The 24,143-nt window shown below is 39.9% G+C and overlaps 1 protein-coding gene across 1 annotated transcript; it reads left to right on the forward strand.

Annotated features, from left to right (window-relative positions):
- Positions 1-3,412: 3,412 nt before the first annotated feature.
- Positions 3,413-5,883, forward strand: LOC131008080 (uncharacterized). Its single transcript, XM_057934984.1, has 2 exons — positions 3,413-5,451; positions 5,523-5,883. The coding sequence occupies exons 1-2, from the start codon at positions 3,413-3,415 to the stop codon at positions 5,881-5,883; spliced, it is 2,400 nt and encodes a 799-aa protein (XP_057790967.1).
- Positions 5,884-24,143: the final 18,260 nt, after the last annotated feature.

Consider the following 24,143-nt stretch of genomic DNA (forward strand, 5'->3'; position numbering starts at 1 on the left):
TGATATAGATCTAGCCCATCCCAGGATCACAAACTAAGCCCATTTCTCTTAAGGAAGGTAGTCCAAGCTAATACTAATAATAAACTGATTTTCTACAAAATATGTGTGAATGTGGATGTTTTATGTTTGGAAATTGATGCCAAAAACATATTTTGGTAGTTTTTTAATATATTAAGTGTAATTGGTTATTTTTATTTTATGTATACTAAGATTCAATTACACTATCTTGTTCGCTGATTTTGTGTCTAGTATGTGCTTGAATGCCAGTGTATTAGTTTGGTGAGACTATTTATCAATTTTTTTTTTGAGCGCCAACTATATATCAAATTAATGTCATAAATTATTGTACAAAATTGACTGTAGTAAGTTTATAAAAAGTAAATAAATTGACTGTAGTAAATGTGACTACACATTTTATGTGAATTTTAAAGGTAAAAAAATCTGCTAAATGGTGTACTATAAAGTAATTGCATTCATTTTGAAAAAAATCGTAGGTAGCCGGCCTGCTACCTATCTACTTTAGCCGGTTTAATTTTCAGTTGTACCATTTTTTTTCATAAATAATGAACTAATTCGAATATTAAAATATAGTTTAATAATTAAAATATAAAAAAAAAACTGGCAAATATCTATCATCCTTGACCGACATGAGCAAATTACACAATAATTGCTTGACTTTATTACACTTTCTTTTACGCGATTGTACTTGTGTAATAAGAGTGTGACACTTTTTACAAAAAAAATAACAACCCATCAACATGAAAGGCTATATCAACACTTCACTATAATTTAGACATAAAATCAAATTTTTTTTATAAGAATGGACAATTTTAATTACAACTTAAGGTTGTGGACATTTTTACCTATTAATACAATTCAAAATATGGAATATTTTTTTTTTAATAAACTTGAATATATCCCACATTGATTTTTCATAAGAGTTAACAAGTTCAAAATCTTAAAAATATACTTATCAATTTAATTTTCCCAAATAATTTTTTTTGAAATAAATACTAATGTTCGAATTTGTATCGAAATGATAACAATTACCATAATAAATTGTATTTCATTAATTAGATATTTTGTAAGCATAAACAAATTCAAAAATTCAGGTAATCAGCGGATATTATTATGCGGGTACATGAATCAATTTTTTTAAATTGACTTTGGGGCAGATATAAGTATATAAATTCTAAATGAGTCTTAGACATTGATAGACATGCCTATGTGGAATTTTATCATTTTTTTTAGTAATTACTCTATATTAATTAATTAATTAAGTTTTACTAAGGCGAATAAAAAATCTGTGAATAGGCGAAAGTACCCACTTTTATAACTTGTCTTACAAAAGTACCCACCCAAGCCAAAGTCCAAAAAGTCAAAGCCGACATGTTTGGTTTTTTGGAAAAGCAGACCTGACATGCTTCGGTTTTTGTAAAATGTCTAACTCACGTCAATTTCACAAGTTAAAAATGTGATGAAGAGACAATAATTGCCCAACTCACGTCACTTTCACAATCTAATGTATACTGTATGTTTGAAAATTTATAAAAAAATTAGCTTACGTTTGCGTTATAAAAACATTAGTAAGAGGACTAAAAATTTCACTATTATGTATATTATGCAACAAAAAAATATTCAGAAACCAATGAAACAATTAGCCGCCGGAAATTCATAGCCGTGAACAGTAGCCGCCGGTCCAAAATATACACGGCTACTGGTCAGCGGCTAATTACTCCATTTGTTTCATAATATTTTTTTGTTGCATAATATACATAATAGTGAATTTTTGAGCCCTCTTAGTAATATTATATTATAACACGAATACCTTAATTTAGAGTTTTTATTTAAATTTTTAATTTTAATTTTTTTATATTACAAGAAGTATACATTGATGTCAAATATGAGAGATACTGAATCTGCAAAAAATTGGATTATAGTGGGGTAAAAATACTCACTTTATGCATGATTTGATTGAACACAAAATAATACAGTAAACACATAAAATAATAGGCTATTTTTGAAGAAAACACTTGAAACTCCTGAAATGTAAACAAAAAAATATTTGAGCTCTAAAAAAACAATTAGCCGCCGGAAATTCATAGCCGTGAACAGTAGCCGGCGGTCCAAAATATACACGGCTACTGGTCAGCGGCTATGAACTTCCGGCGGCTAATTAATCCATTTGTTTCATAATATTTTTTTGTTGCATAATATACATAATAGTGAATTTTTGAGCCCTCTTAGTAATATTATATTATAACACGAATACCTTAATTTAGAGTTTTTATTTAAATTTTTAATTTTATTTTTTTTATATTACAAGAAGTATACATTGATGTCAAATATGAGGGATACTGAATCTGCAAAAAATTGGATTATAGTGGGGTAATAATACTCACTTTATGCATGATTTGATTGAACACAAAATAATATAGTAAACACATAAAATAATAGGCTATTTTTGAAGAAAACACTTGAAACTCATGAAATGTAACCAAAAAAGTATTTGAGCTCTAAAAAAACAATTAGCCGCCAGAAATTCAAAGCCGGTCGTACTAGCCGTGTGAAATTGTTCACACACGGCTAGTGAATCCGGCTACGATTTTGTGGCGGCTAATATGTTTTTTGGGAGAAAAAAATCATTTTGAAGTAACACATATGGTTGTAAATTTTTTTACCTTGTTATGAATGTTTGAAAGTAACATATGTATCCCTTTTTGTGTATTTCTATTTATTTGTTAATGTTTTAGTCAAAAAAGTACATGTCCACATGAAATACGAGATAAGGTGACTGCACAAATTTGGATTGTAATGAGGCTTTAATGCTCACTTTCTGCATGCATTTGATTGCACATTGAATAATAGATTGAAGTGTACTGAATGAATGAACAATACATTTCACGTGAATTTGTACAAAGGAATCTAATATTAGTCTATAATGGCTACATTTGTGAATGAGAAAACATAAATCCAAATACTCGTAGAAAGAGCATTCAGTTAAAAAATTGAGAAATTGAAACCCTCAAAGATTTGAGAAGTGGTTTGTGCGATAGTTGGTGCAATTGGTGTTCAAATTCTACTTGAAGAGGTGATTTTCTCATATATTGTTTGTGTAATTAATAGTTTGAATGTTTTATGTTATATTTATGAGAATTTTGAAAGTGTTTATGCATATTTTAATACTACATTTTATGTGTTTTTATAGATGGAATTCGTTAGATACATATATGTGAGATACAACGGACTCGTCGATGGTATACACTATGTTGGTGGGGCTACAGAGGTCCTTCCCCTCGTCAACGAAACTATTGAGAGCCTGATGTGCAGCGTCAACAATATTATGAGGACGCATTCGTTGAGCTCGAGCTACCAATTGTATTATTTGGCGACCAATCTATTTGGTAGGGAGATGAAATGTGGCTTGGCCACAGACGATGACGTGGAAGCCTTGTTGGCAACTGCCGACTATCCCATGGTGTACGTTGAGCACTACAACGGTCCGATTGTAGAAGAAGCCTACATCCCTACTTTTAATTTTGCTGAACCTTCGGGACACGTAGATGAAGCACAATGCAGTCAGTATGAGACGCCGTATTATCATCATACGTCGTTTCATGGTGTCCAGAGCTCGCCTCCACGACAATATTTTACATGGGATGGACAACCGCTAGACGAATCTGCATGGAATCAAACCGAAAGGCTTAATGAAGTATGTGGGAGATTGAACGATGTGCGGACAGATGATGAACCCGAGCACGAAGCTGAAGGCTCGGTTGCATCAGGAGACGATGATGATTCTGATGACGAAGAATTTGACCCTGCGCTCGAGGTGGGCACTGCTTCTGATGCCTCTGAGGATTTATTAGACGACGATCTAATCGATTTCACGGAGACCGAGCGAGCATGTTGGATCCGACAAAGTACAACACGTGACGGAGATCCGACAGTCGAGACCGGTGATCTAACTAATTGGTTAGTTCCCTTGATTCCAGTGGACGCCTCGGCTTCGCTGGTTGCTCGCGAGAGTGACCCTTCTAGAGTTGATGATCTGCAGAAGAATTCTTTTTACAACAGCAAAGACGACCTGATCATTGCTGTTGGTTTGTGGAACATGAAGCGAGGCACTGAGACAAAAGTTGTCCGCTCAGATCCGGGACGAGTCTATTTCTCGTGCAAGCACTCTGACAACTGCAATTTCGATCTTCGTGCGTCTAGTCACGGCCGAGGGATGTGGAGAGTGCATAAGTTGAAAGAGCATTCATGCGAAGGGGACTTGCGCACAGCTAAAAAAATCAAGGCGCACTCGAAGGTGGTGGCAGCGTTTGTGGCAAACAGAATACGCGATGATGGAGAGGTCATTAAGCCGAAATCCATCATGGCTGAGTTAGTACGCGATTTCGGCATCAAAATCAAATATGATGTCGCGCTGCGTGCAAGAAATCTCGGGATGGATATGATATACGGTCGAGTTGATGATTCGTTCCTCCTGCTCCCAAGATATATGTATGCCCTGAAGGAAGCGAATCCTGGCACCTTATATGATTTGGAAGTAGATGTAGACTGCCGGTTCAAACATTTGTTTGTTGCTCTGTGGGCTTCCATCTCACCTTTCTACTTTCACCTTCGACCAGTGATTGTGGTTGACGGCACACACCTGAAGGGCAAAAATAGTGGCATTTTGTTTGTCGCCGTGACAAAAGACGAAAACGAGGCAGTTTTTCCCTTGGCGATCGGTGTCGGTCCGATCGAGAATGATGAGTCGTGGAAGTGGTTTATGTCACATCTGAGAGGTGCTTGCGGCGAGCCCGATAACTTACTTATTGTATCTGATGCGCATGTCTCCATCGCTAATGCTGTGAAGAGCGAGTTTCCAAATGCTACTCACGGTATTTGCTACTACCACTTGTTGAACAAGATGAAGGGTTACGGGCCCGGTGTTGCTGAGCTTTTCCGCCAAGCTGCATACGCCTACGAGCAATCAGATTACACGCGTGCAATGTCAGCCATGGCTGCTCTGAAGCCAAAGGCGTACGAGAAGTTGTTGCGCGTAGGCCCGGAGAAGTGGGCACGATCACAATGTCCTGTGTCCCGTTACAGTTTCCTTACATCCAATGCCGCCGAGAGTTTTAATGCACGTTTGCTGTGGGCCAGGCGTCTTCCAATCTGCTCGATGTTGGAGGCAGTCAGATTAGTTGTCGAGCAGTGGTTCAACGACAGGCTTGCGGCCGCACAAGAGAGCGATGAAAATCTGACTCCGGAGGCAAAACAGAAGCTCAGTGTAGAACTTGTAAAAAGTCGTCGTTACACAGCCAAGAGGACCACCGAGAGAAAATACAGGGTTCGTGCTAGTGGTCGCCATTATATGGTTGACCTTCAAAAGCAGAGCTGTGAATGCAACGAATTCAACGAGGACCAGATGCCGTGTTCTCATGCGATTGCAGCCATTACGTATGTCATTTCTATTCATGACCTCAATTACCAGTATTAAATAACAAAAAGTATAATCGTTTGTTTTGCAGTGAGGCGAACGAGTCAGTGGAGGATTACGTGCACTCTTACTACTGGAACAGTTCACTAGTTGACACATACTCTGGCGATGTTAACCACTTGCCTCCCATAGAAAATTGGAATATTCCTTTCCAAATTGCATCTCAGCTTGTTTTACCAAATCTCTCTCGGCGACAAGCTGGTCGTCCAAAGGAGACTCGAGTTCGATCCGCAGGTGAAAGGCCGACTCAAAACACATCAACAGCGGAGGCATCAACTAGTAGCAAGAAACGAGCACCCAAATTAAAACGTGTGGTCTCTGTGGCGGGTCTGGTCACACACGTCGATCGTGCAAGGGTACGGCCACCGATGCGTAGTCGTATTTATGTTTAAATTGAAGCTTTTTTAAATATGTTTAATTATAAATGCTTTCTAGATCAGCATAAAGACTTGCTATATTCTTTAATTATAAATGCAATTTAGAAATAGAAATGAATTACTACATAATTTTGATTGTTAAGTAAGTATGATTTATTGTTTGAATTTGTCAAATATTAGAATTGAATATCCTTAAAAACGTCCATCAAACCAAAATAGAAGGATTAGCCGCCACAAAAGTATATCCGTGAGGATTAGCCGGGAGTAGTAAAATAATACGCGGCTAATCCTCACGGCTACACTTTTATGGCGGCTAATCCTTCTATTTTGGTTTGTTGGACGTTTTTAAGGATATTCAATTCTAATATTTGACAAATTCAAACAATAAATCATACTTACTTAACAATGACCATCATTTACATGTCACTACAATTATGAGTTGAAATTATGAATGAGAATTTGGGAAAATGCACAACTTGTACTAATAAATTTATAATATACCATTACAGAGCTTGAAATTATGTGGTTATGCATTAAAAATGTCATTAAATCCAAATAAACTAATTAGCCGCCACAAAAGTGTAAAAAAAGTGGTAGCCGCTAGTAGTGAATTCCGTGGCGGCTAATCCTCACGGCTACACTTTTGTGGTGGGTAATTAGTTTATTCATCTTATCTTACAGTTTTATATGTATAACAAGTCATCATGGAAGTAAATATAAATAAGAAGATACTAACATGTCGGGGTAAAAATGTTGGTAAACAAAATAGCATAAAGATGTAAATAGTCATAATGTACATAGAATACAAGTTCAAAGTACATCGGGGGATGAGCAAAACTCGTAGATGGCACTGCCTATCTTGTGCCTATACAGCTGAAAATTATTATTGCCCCACTCCAGGCTCGGCGAGTCTGCGATCAAACGCTCCACGGTCATGCACGCGAAAACACCAGAGCTATCTCAGTCGCTCTGTGCAAACTGCTCGGCAGGATCAGCATACTCGATCTGCAGCTGACGCCATTGGAGATTCTGATTCGGGTTCTCCATAATGCGTGTCCTCTCGAACCAAAGGAACACCTCAAGGACCCGGTAGAAAAGACGGCCCAAAGGACACAGAGCGCGCAGCATGTCGTGGCGTGACTGTGCCCCAATCCGATACAAGTTCGGATCGAATACGCGGCATTTACCCGTGAGCATATCAATGCTACAGATAACGATACGCCCCTCGACAAATACAGGAACAATGACCTGTACAGGAAGAAATACTTGATCACCAATCCTTTTTATTTTCAGTCAAAGTTATTTATGATGTAGGTGTAATTGTGTACCGCAATGGCATCCAACCAATCTCCCTGAGTCGATGAGGTACCCTTGCCATACACTGAATACATCAGCTTGGCAGGCGGCTTCCACGACAACACCGGAGCCTCAGAGCTTATAAGACGCTGCTCTGCACGAGAGCTAAACATACGGCGCGCATTCTCCATCAGCTCCTTGTATTCTCTATCCAAATAAGCCTGCAAAGAAGAAAAACATTATTTCAACAATATTTTATTATAAACGCAAAATATGTTAATGCTTACGAAGAATTCCGTATCCAATATGATATGCGTCCTGTGATCGATGTCCTGAAGCAGGTCTATACCGGTCACCAGCCTATGCCTCAGCGTCATCATGTACGCATCTACATGCTGCACATACTTTAATGTTAATATTAAGTAAACAATAATACTACATGTAACAAATGCATCAAAAATATTAGATACCTGTGGCTCGAGGTCTTTAGTCCTGCTCATGAGAGTTTGCCAAAACGTCCTCTTGATCGGGTGCCCACTCTCTGTCACCACCAACTTCCTGTAGCTCCCAGTACGGATACCCTCCACCATATGAGTAAATCCCTCAATATACTTCTTGTCGACGGGTTTCGGCTCGTGGCTGTGAACGTATGGGGATCTCAGCGCAGCCGAAAGCTGCCGCTCACGGTGGCTTCGGCGCAGTTGCGCGCCCTCTGGTGGTGGTGGTGGACAAACACTGACGGGAAGGACAGGTGTTGCCCCAGAAGCAGAAGCTCCCTATATTTACATTAAAACAACAAAAGTTAAACATATAAACAGTCTAACAATGACACGTAATTTCAATTAGAAGTTAAATTTAAAACAAATACTGAGCTTTTACCCCAGTAAACTGCTGCCAAAAACGCTCCATATCTCCCTGAGAATAACCAGCCTCGAGAAGAATCGGCAGCGAAGAACGAGGCGGCTCGAATGGGTGTGCTGAGCTCGAGGGCTGCTCAGTGTACGAGTAGCGTGGCCCCAGATATGGGGTCAAGTGTTCGGCAGCCCCAAAAGTCGTGGGCACACCAAAACCAGTATGCGGGCCCGGTGGGGTTTGATAATCATCACTGGCAGAGTGACCCGCGTCCCTAGCAGGCGACTGGTGTGCAGGGGACCTCTGTTGCGATGGCGCATCCTCGTGCTCGGGCTCCGTCTCGGGCTCGGGCTCACGTCGCCTGTCCGATTAAGGTCTTGGAGCAGGCATGGGCTGACGTACATCGGTGCTATGCGAGCATCAGCAACGCATACACCCAAAGGTCTCCTCGGCCCAATTCTTCAGCCTCGTGAATAGGCCCTCCTCCACACGCCTCGCCACCCGGCCCTCACTCTCGCGCACCATCTGTTCCATGCGCTGCCACTCCTGCTCACTCAAACCAGAAGGCCCATGAGCAGCACTGCTCTCTCCCCCGTATCTGGGCCTCCTTTGACTCTGTGACCTCCGGCCGGAAGTCACGGGGCGATCGCCGCCGCCACTCTGATCCCGCTGGCCACTGCTCGACGAGGACGAAACCACCTGTGGTCTCTGCCGCTTTCCCTGGTCTTTGCGCCTCGAACTGCGACGTCGGGGTTCCATCTGAATAGATGCGTCAGGGCGGTCCCCACCCCCCGTATCCGATCGAGGATTCCTCTGGCCGAAGACGCCCGGACCTGGAAACTGGACATCTCCTTCATTCGCGACCGATAGCCACCAATGCGTCTCCAGCTCCTACTGTTCGGGCTGCAACTCATAAAGCCCGGTCTCCTGCAATAAAAAATATATGTACATGATGATTAATATTCATAACATCAAATATAATTAACTAATAAACACTTAAATTATTACCGGTGACTCAAATAGGGGCTGCAAGTCTGCAATGTTGTGACTCAAGAAGGTCCACCTCTTGAATCTAGGTAATATCCCGGCATTATGTAGAGCGATGTGGCTGCCCAAGGCGGGAATAACCTCAAGACCCCAAGTATATAGAGCCCAAGAAGGCCCATAGAAGTGGTACTTCCATTCTACCGACATCTTCTTCATCCTGAAGTTCAAGCGATTATATGCCGCTGCACCCCAAGGAAATGTGGAGAACTCCGACAAGTCCTCCGCCAAAGCCCACGTCCAGATCTCCACGGGTCGTGGCGTGTCCACGCCCAAAATAAATGCGTGTAGCACCAACAGGTGGGCCACACGCAGTGCTATCGAGCCGTCGGGGTCGTCAATCTCCGTCCACTGCTCAAAAAAAATGATTGCCAACTCCTTAACTGACAAGCGCCGCCCGCCACAAACTCGTCTGTATGCTACATTACTATTCAAATTGTGGCGGGCTGTTGGATCGAAACTATGTTGCCCAAATGACAATCCGGTCACAAGAGCGAAAGCGGCGTGATCAAGGCAAACCTTCTGGCCGTTGATGTAGAACCACATCACATCGTCACTATCCAGCAGATGACGAGAGACAATATGATGCAATGCCATGTTGCACCTGTAGCCCGGCTCCCAATCCAACAAATGTCCAAAGCAACCCTGCCTGAACGTATTCTCCAGTGCGTGGCCCCCAATTTCCCTCAGTCGCTCGGGTACCAGGGACAAATAACTGGTCTTGTAGTAAGAACTGATCTGCGTCCCGGGACGATTTATTGTGTCGGGCCTCCGATAACCGATCTATTCAATACCAAAAATTTATCAATTAAAAAGCCAACATATAATTAATTAAATCAAATAATTATCAATTTAATAATAACATAACTAATTCAACCAAATAGAATTATTATTAAATCAAATAATTCACGAAAATAATTGTGTACATGTAGAGGATCTTTGCGTTACTTTAATAATTATGCACTACCCAATTCAATTCTTTGGCATCTCAGCTTATTTAAATAATTGAAATGATTTTAAAATTAAACTAAATCAAATTATATACTAAGTAATTCACAAATAACATAACTAATTCAACCAAAATGACTACAACAAAATAACATAAGTAATTCACGTCCCAACAAAATAATTAAACATAATGACTACAACCAAAATGAATATACAACCAATAATTAATTATTTTCGTCCCAACATAAGTAAATTCCGTCCCAATAATTAAACAATGTAATTTTCGTCCCAACATAATTAATTCACGAACACAAGTAATTCGAATTAAACAATCCGGTCCAAAAAAATTCACGAAAATAACATGCTTCTACTTGTTGTGGAAAATAACATCCTTATTCACGAATTTAAAATCAACGAAATAGGATACTTACTTGATTTGAAGAAGAAGCCATGGTCTATGCCTTCCGACGTTGAAAAAATCGTGGATGCTCTCCTTCAAGTTCAAAAAAAATGATTCTCATTCAAACGTGGACAAACAAGAAAACCAAGCAAAAAACAAAAATTCATTCCAATTTACCTTGGGTTTGGAATGCTCTCCTCTCTCTTAAAAATGAGTAGCCGATGCTCTTTCTCCTCTGTCTCTCTCTTTCTCGGCTGCCTCTCTCTCTCAAAAAATAAACTTTACCCGTGCGGCTAGGTTAAAACTTCTACTCAATTCTTATACATGTAAATGGGTTTCTTGGTCAAACAAGCCTTTAAATTGCCGTGTATATCCCCCCAATAAAGCTTCCAAGATTCTCGCCTATCTGTATAGCCGTATGAATTGTCCAATCACCCTTTAAGCTTATAATTAAAAAAAAATAGGTTTTCGTGTATAAATAGAATAAATAGTAGTAAATTAAGGGTAAAAAATACGAATATTATATAAAATGATATGAAAAATTATTTTAAAAACATTTAATAGCTTACCCGCCAGTACTGAGTAGCCGTACGCTGTAGCCGTGAGTAGTTTCTTACCCACGGCTACTGCAGCCGGCTACATATTTCTGGCGGGTACCCACTTTTTAAGGTGTATTATGTTTCACTGATTCATAATATATGATTTTGTAATTTTTTTATGCACCATTTGCTATTATTTTATGTGTTACAATATTAATTCATATACAATCAAATAAACTAAATAAATTTAGACTTATTGAGTTTATTTTGTCAATCTCCTTCTCGTGAATTTACTGCAAAGAGATTCCCACCCTATAAAGCTGCATTGTAGCCGTATGAATTGTCCAATCACCCTTTAAGCTTATAATTTAAAAAAAAAAAATAGGTTTTCGTGTATAAATAGAAGAAATAGTAGTAAATTAAGGGTAAAAAATACAAATATTATATAAAATGATATGAAATATTATTTTAAAAATATTTAATAGCTTACCCGCCAGTACTGAGTAGCCGTGAGTAGTTTCTTACCCACGGCTACGGAAGCCGGCTACATATTTCTGGCGGGTACCCACTTGGTAAGGTGTATTATGTTTCACTGATTCATAATAGATGATTTTGTAATTTTTTTATGCACCATTTGCTATTATTTTATGTGTTACAATATTAATTAATATACAATCAAATAAACTAAATAAATTTAGACTTATTGAGTTTATATTGTCAATCTCCTTCTCGTGAATTTACTGCAAATAGATTCCCACCCTAGAAATCTATTATACCCGTGAATTGTCCAATCCCCCTTTAAGTTTATAATAATAATAAAAATTAGGTCTGTTTAAAAATTTAAAATCAAGAGTATTATGAAACTAGAATATTTTATAAAGCTAATGAAGTATTTACCCGCCTGTTAATCCTAGCCGGTTAAAGTAGCCGCGGGGATCCATTTCCGGCCGGCTACTGCTAACGGCTACGATTAACCGGCGGGTAATTGTTGTATTAGCTTAAAAAAAATACTTGTTTCATAATACGCTTCATTTAATTTTTTTTCAACTTTCTTATAGATGTTTAATAACATGAAAACCTGTCTTTATTTTTTCGAACTTAAGGCATTTAGGGTTACAAATAATGACGTAAGTTAGCAAATAATGCAATTTCCTCATATTTAGAGTCATATTTAACTACCTCTCTTACACATTTTCTTACACAAGTGTACTTGTGTAAGAAAAGTGTAAGAACTTTTACGGAAAACGATGCAAACCTATCACCATCAATTGCAAAGTGGGTAGTTTTATAAGACGTCTTATATGGGTGGGTAATTTTGTAAGATAACTAACCAAAGTGGGTACTTTAAATTCCATCCCATAAAAAATTATTGTAACTATTTATAAATATAAAATTAAATAGGTTTGAGTAATCATCAAATTTTGGGGTAGAGGTATATAAGAACTTACAAATATAAATTCAAACAAATTTGAGTGATTAATGAGTATTATTGTATAAGTTTCAGGCATGAATATGTAATAAGATCATTTTTCAAATAGGTTTAGGATTGGTACCAATATATATAAGTTTATGTGGCTAAATCTTAGCCTCATCATTTCGATCATCATTGTGCTCCATCACGATCAACGATTTTGGAGGGTTGAACTTTAACCTCATTGCTTCTAGGGTTGATAAATATATGCAAATTTACCCGATATCATGTTGACCTAATAATAATCTGACATGTTAAGGTGAAACCCGAACCCACCAAGTTAAGAATATGTTTGACCTAAATAAGAATTGTCCAAACTTAAACACGACACAAACATAAATATGACAATATATATTTTATTTTCACATGACACGATACTGACATGATAGGATTAAAACATAAATATACCCTAAGCCCTAAACACTAAACGTGCACGATAACAACACATAATAACAACAACAACAATAATACACAATCTAATTTTTAACAACAGATTCAGTTTTATATCTAGAAGGAAAATAAAATATTCAATAATATAACAATACATTTTAAATTAAATTCTCAACTAAAGATTAGGTTGAGGGGGAAAATAATAGTGTATATATAAAGGGAAGGGCTACCGTGAAAACACTTCAATTCTTAAAATAAAAATAAAAATATTTTTCAATGTACGAATTTTATGTACCTTTGGGATTCGAACTCAGGACCACGAATTCATTCAACAGGGTTACGAATCAACCATAGATCTTGATGATCTAAGGGCTGAAAATTGTTTATATTTTATATTTTAAAAAGTGTTTTTATTTTAGTCTTCCCATATATATATATATATATATATATATATATATATATAGGGGAAGGCTAAAATAAGAACGCTTCTTAAAATATAAATTAGGAACCATTTTCAGTCATTAGATCATCAAGATCTACGGTTGATTCATCACCTTGTTGGATAAATTCATGGTCCTGAGTTCGAATCTCAAAGGTAGCAAAAAATTATTTTTCGCAATTCATGCCTTTATACAGTTTATTCATGCATGTTATACATAAAATTCATGCATTTTTGCTGGTTCGTAATTCTTAAAATAAGGGTGCGGTTATAGTGAGAACCACAATTATCGTGAGAACATAAGAACCAATAAAATTACTGCATCTGCTATACAAATTAATGCATCCGCTATTAAATTTAATGCATCCGAAAAAAATAATTTTTTTGCTTCCTTCAGGATTCGAACCCAGCACCTGCATCCATCCACCAAGATGATGCATCCACCGTAGATCTTGATGATCGAATGGCTTAAAATGGTTCTCCGTTCTTATTTTATTAGTGGTTCTTATTTGAACCTCATATATATATATATATATATATATATATATATATATATATATTAACATGTAACCTATCAATATCCGACTTGAACTTGATACGATAATTTTGTGCTCTCACAGGGTTGACTTGATAATTATACGTGAATATGATAAAACTTGACACGAATCCACTAATTTTGTGCATTTTCATATCAAACTATTATGTTTTGTCAGTGTCAATCTTTTCATTTCATCACCAGGGTTAATATAAAATTCTACTTATAAATTTCAAACTTAAGTGATTTTTCCGTCAAAACTCGACATGACGTAACTTATAGTACATATCAAATTCTGACAGATCTCCTTAATACTCCCTCCGTCTCAATAATCTTGTCCCACTTTCCTTTTTGGGTTGTCCCAATATTCATGTCCCAGTTCTAAATTAAAACATAATTAAGAAATGTTTAACATTAACTTATATACCTATTAAATCTAAACCCTAATTATCTCTTTCCTCTCTCTCTTTTCCACCTATCCGCCGCCCTCCCACATCCCACCTCCACCGCCCACCCACCTCCACCATCGCGCAACCTCCGTCGTCCTCCCACCTCCACCATCGCGCCACCTCGCCGCCCTCCCACTTCCACCCTTCGAGCTGCATCTGCCGCCCTCTCGCCTCCACCCTTGCGCCGCCACTGCCACCCTCGCGAGCTCGTTGCAGCGGCGGCGTAGAGCGCCCATCGCCCCTCTTCTCACTTCGCCTCACCGCCTCCTCTCTCCTACTCTGTCTTTTTTCTTTTCCAGAAATTAGGGCTCGCTGGAAATTAGCCTCGCCTCCACCCTTGCGCCGCCGCAACAGCCGTTGTCCTCCGCCTTCGGCTCTCGCCCACCACCTCTCGCCCTCGGCTGCCTCCTCTCTCCTACTTTTTTTTACAGAATTTAGGGCTCGCCTCCACCCTTGCACCGCTGCAACTGTCGCTGCCCTCCGCCTCCGGCTCTCGCCCACCACCTCTCGCCGTCGCCCGAAAGGTGGTGGTGTTTTGGTGTTCATAATTGTTAGAGTTTTTTATTTTTGTTGTTTTAATTTCAGAAATTGAAAGATTTCCATTTTTTGATTTCTAGTGGTGTTTTGGTGTTCATAATTGAAAGATTTCTCTCATATGTTTCACTGTTTCGAAACTATTGTAACACCCCGATAACTTAGATTTATTTTATAAGTTTAATTAATGGTATTTTCTTGTATAGCTTATTATTGATGATGAGAATAAGGCTTGTATAAATGGAAAAGTAAAAGAGTACAAAACATCCAAGAAAGCGCAAAAGAGAGCAAACAAAAGACCGAGCCTCATTAAAACCTTCTAAGAAGAAGAGACCTTAGAAGGAAAAAGAGTACTCGTGAAAGACTCACATTCGGTTCAGGAGCGGGAAGAGACAACTTCAGGAGTTCCGGCCTAACCATCACCCCTAAGAAGCTCGGCTCAAGAAAACCGGAAGAAGAAGAACCAAGAAAGAAAACAGGAGACCAACAACAAAAGAAAACAACCCAACCAAAGCCTAAGGGAACCAACGAACCTGCTTATATAACCATACGGATATGACTATGCGTCGACATATCCCTTGCAACCGCAATCCTAATCTCCTCAATCGCAAAAGGCCACCAGCCTTCCTGCCGATCATCATTGGCCATAATATCTGCCGGTTGATTACCCTCACGGTAAATATGCGAGACCATCAAAGAAAAATCCCGAAGCAGGCGAAGAGTATGCTGCCAAAACGCCCTAAATCTCCAAGGAACATCACTCGAGCGAGAGCACAAAAGGTGAACCACATACATAGAGTCAGCCTCAACCCACAGATGCCGCCAGCCTTGGGTATGAGCAATGTGAATAGCATAGATCATAGCCAACAATTCCGCCTCGAAAGCAAAGCCGTTGCCGCCTTTAAAATGAAAACAACCTCGGACATGAGACCACTTGTCTCGAAAAACCCCACCCGCAGCAATAACTCCAAGAGCTCCCGCCGCCGAGCCATCTGTATTAACTTTAATCCATTGACCAACGGGAGGCCACCAGTGAACCTCCACCATACAGGGGGGAGGAGCAGCACGGCTCCTCACCCCAATCGCACGAGTGATCGAATAGTCAGCCCAAGAATTAGAAATATTACCCAACTTCCGGAAAACCCCATCAATCTCCATAAAGTAAGCCTTGACAAATGACAAAACCGCACGTCTATCAAAGCACAAATCCTAAAAAATAAGCACATTGCGTCCCGACCAGATACGCCACATCAGAGTGATAATTCCCGCCTTCCAAAAAGAACCAATTTGGGAACTCCAAGAGAGATTCCAAGCCAGAACTAAGAAGGAATGAATATCCATGCACCCCAAGAGATTCTCTTTACCAAACCAACTTAAAAAATTAGTCCAAATAGGGCGAACACACGAGCACTCCCAAAGCACATGCGAAATCGTCTCACTATCTTGGAGACACAAAGAACAAGCATTGGGCGCAATTAACCCTTGCCGGATCAGAACATCAATAGTAGGCAAGCGCCCATGGAGGACACGCCAACAGAGAATAGATCGCCTCATCGGAATAAATTCCTCCCAGATCCATTTGCCCCAGCTAACAGCAGGAAAACGATGGCAAATATTAGAAAAAGCCAAAGAGGTCGAAACCTCACCCTTAACCGACTGTTTCCAATATCTCGTATCCCTCTGGCCGCCCATCGGAATACGTAGAATATCATCCACAATATCAGGAAAACGAGAAACAAAGGATGTCGTGAAATGCCAAACACCATCATAAAAATAATCACTAACCGAGAAGCTCAGAAAATCATGCATATATATCGGAATTTTAAGTTTATCCACAAGCTTGTACCCAAGCCAATCATCCCGCCAAAAGTAAGTATGCTCACCACGGTCAATACAAACATAAGAATCATCCACCAACTGATTGACTTCTTCTTTCATCCCAATCCAAACAGAAGAGTTCGACACCGAATCCTTTGCAACCCCAAAATTGTTTAGATATCTCGATCTCAGAATGGAATGCGCCCAAACAGTTCCCTGAATTAACTTCCAAGCGAGCTTCATCAAATAAGATTTGTTCATTAACGTAAAAGATCTAATGCCGAGGCCGCCTTCTTTCAAGGGGGAGCAGACTCTACCCCAACTAACAGCACAGCTGGGCCGTTTATCAATATTTCCCGACCAAACGAAATTACGACATTTCCTGTCAAGGGAGTGCAGTAACGATTTTGGCCATTTGTAAACCATCATGGAGTGAACAATCGAACTCTGAATAACCGACTTGACTAAACAAAGCCTCCCAGCCATAGAAAGATGACGACCTTTCCATCGAGCAAACTTCTGGACAATCCTATCATGAATTGCCTGAAAGAAAGAAGCTCTCGGACGCCCAACGAAAATCGGAACTCCCAAGTAATTGAAAGGAAGGCTCCCGATAGTGAAACTGAGCTCACGATGAATAGCACTTTTCCTGTCATTGAGAACTCCCGAACCAAAGTAAATGCAAGACTTCTCCAGACTACACTGCTGACCCGAAAGAGAGTCATAGTACGAAAAGATCTGATGAATTTTTCTAGCATTCCGAACCGTAGCTTTACAAAAGATCATAACGTCATCCGCATAGAACAAGTGAGTAGGGAACTGAAAAGTTCGACTATAGCGCATAGGTTCTAGATGCCCAGAATCAACGCAGCTGCTAAAAAGCCGACTCAAGATATCCTCCGCAATTCCAAAGAGAATCGGAGAAAGGGGATCTCCCTGACGCACTCCGCGAGAACAAGCAAAATATCCCCGCAGCTGACCATTATAGAGAATAGAGAGCCTCGCCGAGCTGAAAATAATAGAAATCCAGTAAATGAATTTCTCATGATAGTGATTAGCTCGCAAAACTTGCAAGATAAAATCCCATCGAATAGTATCAAAGGCTTTTCGGATGTCAACTTTACAAGCCATATTACGTCCCCTGTCCGTGCGTTTCATACAGTTGAAACCTTCCGAGCTGAGCATGATGCAATCATGAATATTACGCCCGCTAATAAAGCCGAATTGATTGTCAGAAACATGAGACGCAGCCACCACGCCAAGACGAGAGGCAAGAATCTTCGAGATAATCTTGAATAAGAAATTCGAAAGGACAATCGGGCGAAGATCAGCAACAGTGTCGACTGAATCCTTCTTGGGAATCAAAATCATCGTACTGGAATTACACCCAGAAGGTAAATAAGAATGGCGAAAGAAATTCTGAACAGCCGCAATGACATCCGCTTTAATCACATCCCAGCAACTTTGAAAGAAGTTACCAGAGAAACCATCAGGGCCAGGAGCACTTGAAGCATCCATATTAAAAACCGCCGCCGCAATTTCACTCTCATCGGGTATACTCACCAACCGCGCATTCTGATCATCAGACACCCCCGACTCAAAAAGCGCATCAATCTCTAACTGATCTCCAGAAGGTCGACCATCATCAGCGAAAAGAGACGTAAAGTGGTCAATAATATGATTCTCAATAATAGTGGCATCATAAGTCTCTCTACCATCAATCTTGAGGCGAGTGAAAGGCGCATTCCGTTTCTTGAACTTGGTCAAACGGTGAAAAAACTCAGTATTCCTGTCTCCATCCCGAAGCCAGTTCGCACGGCTTTTTTGCTGAAGCAAACAGTTCTTATGTGTCAACGATACATTTAGCTTTGCCTGAAGACTAACCTCCTCATCAAAGAGATCGTTCGTATATCCAGAAGCAGAAATCTTCCCCTGAGTAGTCTCAAGCTGTTTCATGAGAGAAGAAATGGAGGAATCCACATTGCCAAAAACCTCTTTATTCCAAACCCCAATCTCCTTACGAAGCCTTTTCAATTTCAACATAACACATAAAATCGGGCAGCGTGTGCTGACAGTCTCCCTCCAAGATGTCGCCACCATCTCCTGAAAGGTCGGATGCAAGGTCCACATATTAAGAAAACGGAAAGGCCTCCGACCAGTAGGGTTTGTCAATTTACATTGCAACACCAACGGAGAGTGATCCGAAGTGAGGCGAGGCAGGACAGCAGTAACCAACGACGACCAGAGATCAGCAAAACCCTGCGAAAACAAAGCACGATCTAACACAGATTCCACATGGTGTGGTAAAAATCTACGTCCCGACCAAGTGAATCGAAGCCCCTCCGTAGGGGATTCAATAAAGCCAGAGTCATCAATAAAATCACAAAACTCCTCACAAGAACCTCTATGTGGCGAAGCTAAACTCAGACGCTCATGAGCACCTTTCACCGCATTAAAATCGCCCATGAAAACCATTTTTCCAGAAACGAAACGAAGAAGATCATGCCAGAGATCACGGCGGTCATTTTGGTCATTCGAACCATGAACAAAAGCAATACGAAAATCATAACTATGCCACAGACAGTCCACCACAACCACCTGATCAGAAGAGAACAAAACATTAGTAACAACAGAAGAGTGAACAAAAACCCAAATATTCGAACAGCGAGGAGACCGGCAGTTTTGATGCACCGGGACAAGATTCAACGAATGCCAGTAACTCTGTCTAACTTTCCGAAACGCCCGTTTCGGTTCAAGAATGCCCAACACCACCGGGCTAAAAGAATTACAATGCTCCTTCAGCAGACGTTTGGATTCATCCGTTAAACCACGGACATTCCATACAATAATATTCATCAGAATTAATTTATGTTAGCGGAGGCAGCTCCGCTTCTTTCAACCTCTTCCGCCCAGCTCTCTTTGGCGACGCTCTCCATGGCTAGAGCGCTGTCTCTATTACTTGTATCAATCACAAAAGTACGCGACGTATCCCCCGTGTTACGAAGTCTACTTTTAATGCTTGTGTCCGCTGGCCTGTTTGCTTTGTTCTCCGCTGCCCTAGCAGCTTGGTCCTGTTTGGATGGTCTTCCTCGTCGCTTAGCAGGAGCAACTGTTTCTGGCATGGGCACTTTAGCTATCGCCAAAATCTGCTCAAGTCTTTGAGCTTTCAAGGCATTATTAACAGCAATATCATCCGTTGTGGAAACGTACTTCCCACTGCTGTCATAGTTCACTTCTTCATCCTCATCCGAAACCTCCTCCGAGATATGTCCATCATTGATCGCAGAAATGTTGACTGGCTGATCAAACACCGAGTTTTTACAAGGTTTTAGACACTCGGCCAACCTATCAGGGCCGTAGTGTTCAGCAGAATTGGAATCATCCAAAGATTTACCCCTAGAAAGAGGTACCCGCCGCTGCTGCTCCGGTTCTTCAAGCAATTCAGTGCCTTCGTTATCCAACAGGGCAAAACTGTTGTTCGACGCCGAAACCGGCAAGCTTAACTGTTTATGGTGATCATTTTTCTGAAGTGAGTAACATCCCGGGTCCGAACGAGCTGCGGAAACCTGTATGTCGCTTCTCGAACCCACCTCAACCGGCCTATCTCCCTTGGCTGTCTCCTGCTCATGTTCTCTCTCGTCTCTAGCATCACCAGAGATAGGTTGCCACTGTTTCCCATTTTTAACCAAAGGCATTTGACTTCTATCTTGAACATCCTCTTCCACAACCGTCTTCTTAACGGAGATTTTCCGACACTTTTCGATGGGATGTCCTGTAAGTTTACATTTTGAGCAATAGAAAGGTAAATTCTCATACGTGAATTCAACATAGAACGAAAAAGAATCGTTATCAATTAAGAGAGTAGTAGGAAAGGATTTGGACATATCTAACTCAATAAGAAGGCGCGCGAACTGCCCAAAATCACGACGGGCCGAGGCTCCGTCAATTTTAATAGGATGACCAATGTACCGCCCAATCCCGGCTAGAATCTCAGGATGCCAATACTCAATTGGCAAATAATGTATCCTCACCCATACATTCGCCATGGAAGAATTCTCTTTAAATGGATCAAAGTGTTTGGACCATTCTCGAAGACGTACATGACCACAAGATAATTCCCAGACCAGCTTGGCTTTAGCACGAGTTTTGTCTTCAGGAGTCCGGAAAACCAGCGTATAATACCCTTTCCCAAGAGGAATAAGTTGCCACTCAGATTCTAATTTCCAAATTTTGTGAAGTTCTGCCTTGAGAAGCAATGCAGGTTGAGGTTTGTCTCCTTTACGAAGGAAAAGACGACCAATAATAGCATGAGAGAATTCCTTACTGACTTCTTGCGCATATAGGTGCTGTGGAACTTTTAAGGAGAACTGCTCTCCCTCTTTGGTGGGACGTAATGAGTGAAACCGATGAGCAGCTAGGTCGGGACGTCTCGGTGGCCTGTTCATCGTGATATCAGCATACGATTTGGATTTGGGCATGTTATCAGCCCCCACATCCGAATCATTAGGGTTTGAGATAGCTGTGGCGTTGGGTATAGCAACTTCTCGTTCCTCCACAAAAGCAGAATCTGCTCCGTTACCGCCAGCCAAGCCCGCACCAGTCTTTGTGTAGTCATTCATCGGGGAATTATTGCAGGCAAAATTGTTCGAAACTATTGGGAGATTCAGACCTCCCGGAGAAGTCATGTGGTACCAAAAAACTCCTGCAGCAAGAGCCAGAAAAGCAAACAGACAGCAGCTAAACAAGGGAGCAACGCATAGCAAAATCAGTCTTTGGTGCTTTTTGTCAAACAGCTGGTGTGCTGTTTTTGGGACCTTGTTTGTGGAGGTTGGAGACGCCAAGGAGACACTAGCCACCAGATCGGTCCACCACGCTGTCGGATCCGGCCACCAGAGTTTGGCCACCAGAAACGCAGCCACCGCCTGTTGGTTGACTGCTGCCAAGGGGACGCCGGTCGCCGGGCTTGTGGATAGCCGTTGCCGCGCAGACACAGAGGGACTGCAGATGACGCCGGTCGCCGGTACGGTGGGGAGAGGCAGCGCCGCGCAGACGCAGAGCACCTGCGACTCTCTCTCTCTCAATCTCTCTCTCTCTCTCTAAAGTCAACGATCTGTCCCTCGCCACAACGGCGCCGCGCAGACACAGAGGGACGCCGTTCGCCGGAACGGAGCCGGCGCCGCGCAGACGCAGAGCACCTGCGTTCTCTCTCTGTCAATCTCTCTTTTTCTCTCTCTCAGTGCTTGAGCTTAGATCTTGTATAGCTTATTATTATTATTATTATTATTATTATTATTATTATTATTATTATTATTATTATTATTATTATTATTATTATTATTATTATTATTATTATTATTATTATTATTAATGATTCCTATTAGAATTAGAACTCCTTTTATCATCTTTATTCTTTATCTTAGTAGGAGATATACATAGAAAATAATTTTTTATATTTATCAAAAGCTCTTTAGAAACTAGTATAAATATGGGATCTATTTTCAAACCTAAAAGGGACGGACACACTAATTAATTAGGATTTTAGAGAGCAGAAAGGGCCAGAAACGTGTAGGCAGTTTCTCCCTTGGGACTTTCATAGAACGTTGTCCATCCAACGGTGAAAGTTGAGCGGGATACAGTTCAGAAGATCTGAGCTGGAGTCAGATTTTCGCAGGAAATCAAGTTCTGGCAGTTTCGGGAGAACGGCCATAACTTCCTCCACAGAACTCCGATTCAAGCAAAACAGGCGGCCACGGAAAGCTCTCTCGAAGACGAAGAAGTCGTATTTCTGGGCAAAATACGATTTGAGGACGTTTGAGGCTTCAAACGAAGGCTTAAAGCTGACTGGTCTGTTCAGCTGCGATTTTGACGAATTCTTCTGGTGCGGCGCTATTAAGACCTTCATTCCGGATTTTTAGTTAATTGTCTTCGACTTTAAGGTGAGGGATTTTACGCTTATTCATATTGTTATATATGTTTTTATTATCGCGTTTGATTACTTGTTTACGTGCATCCTTGACTATGTTGTTATGTGCGATCATGGGATCTAAGCCATTGATCTATGTTATGTGGGATCATGGGACCTAAGCCATTGATCTATGTTATGTGCGATCATGGGATCTAAGCCATTGATCTATGTTGATAAGTTGATCATGGGACTTAAGCCATTGATCTATGTATGTGTTTGGTCATGGGACTTAAGCCATCGACTCAAACTATGATTATGTTTGTCAAGGGGCTCCGGTCTCTTGGCGTATGTTTACAAGTATGATAACGTGATTTGATTATATATGTGACGTATATGAATATTCGGTTATGTTCCTCACTGAGTATATTTTCAATATGCTCACCCCTTATCTTTTCAGTTTTGCAGTTTTAGAGTCGAGGTGGCCATGGAAGTGGAGGATGACTAGGGATAAGGATTTTACATTGAACATTTTAGTCGAACTTGTTAAGTTTTATTTTTTATTTTATGATACTACATTAGTTTTGGCAAGTTGACTTTGAAATTAGTTAAATTTTCTTTATAAATCAAGAAATTATTATTATACTATCTTTTGTTCTCTAAATTTTTTAAATAGTAAAGTTTATGAAAATTGGGGTGTTACAACTATGGTGTTTTGGTGTTCAGAAGTTGTGGTATTCATAAGCTCTATCCTCTGTTCACTGTTCTGACGGCTCGCTCCTGCGGCGTTCACTGTTCCGACTGCTCGCCACGGGCGGCAACAACAAATTGAAGAGGACTGTTAACAATGCTTAAAATTTAATTAACAAATCCATAAATATGTGGGCCATACAACTTTTTTCTTAATACTACTCTCCTTAATACCCGTGTCGACAAAAAACGGGACATGATTATTGGGACGGAGGGAGTATAAAATTGGTTTCATTTACTATAACCATTTTATGATTTTTTTTGTTAAAATTCGACGGATTACAAGCTTGTACCTAAAATTATAATACATAATTAAGACTTGCAAAGCATGTTCAAAAAAGAGAAAAAAGATTAAAAAAAAAAAAAGAATTGCAACATTTCATAAAGACAAAATGAGAAAAAATGATCACAATTTTAATATTATAAATAATCACAAAATGAAACAAAGTTTAAGTATGTTAGCAGTTTTTAGGAAAGGCAGAAAACATCAATACTTTTAATATTTTTAAATAATCATAATTTCTTCGTTCCAATTTTTTTTCACCGTATCATATATTAAATTAAAAGTTGCTTTCTTTTATCTAAAATACATATTACATATTTTATCAAGAATAAAATTGCACGAAAATTGAAGAAATGTGTTTTGTAAGAATGAGGAAGAAAGGATTTAGAATGCAAAACCATCATTTTCCAATTGCTGGTGGTTTTGTATTGCAGATTTTTACATTTTTGAAAAATATATTTATAAATGATAATTTTATTCATCTAATTAAATTTATTTACACATTTTTTTGTTTTTGTTTTTGATTTTATATATAGTAGTACTATGATTTTCTAAATATAGTTGCTAGGCCTTCCCGCGCCAATTGAGACCGTTCTAGTATGCCAAAGTGGCACCTGCAATTGCT

This window comes from Salvia miltiorrhiza, chromosome 1, assembly GCF_028751815.1.
Source record: "Salvia miltiorrhiza cultivar Shanhuang (shh) chromosome 1, IMPLAD_Smil_shh, whole genome shotgun sequence".
Taxonomy (NCBI): domain Eukaryota; kingdom Viridiplantae; phylum Streptophyta; class Magnoliopsida; order Lamiales; family Lamiaceae; genus Salvia; species Salvia miltiorrhiza.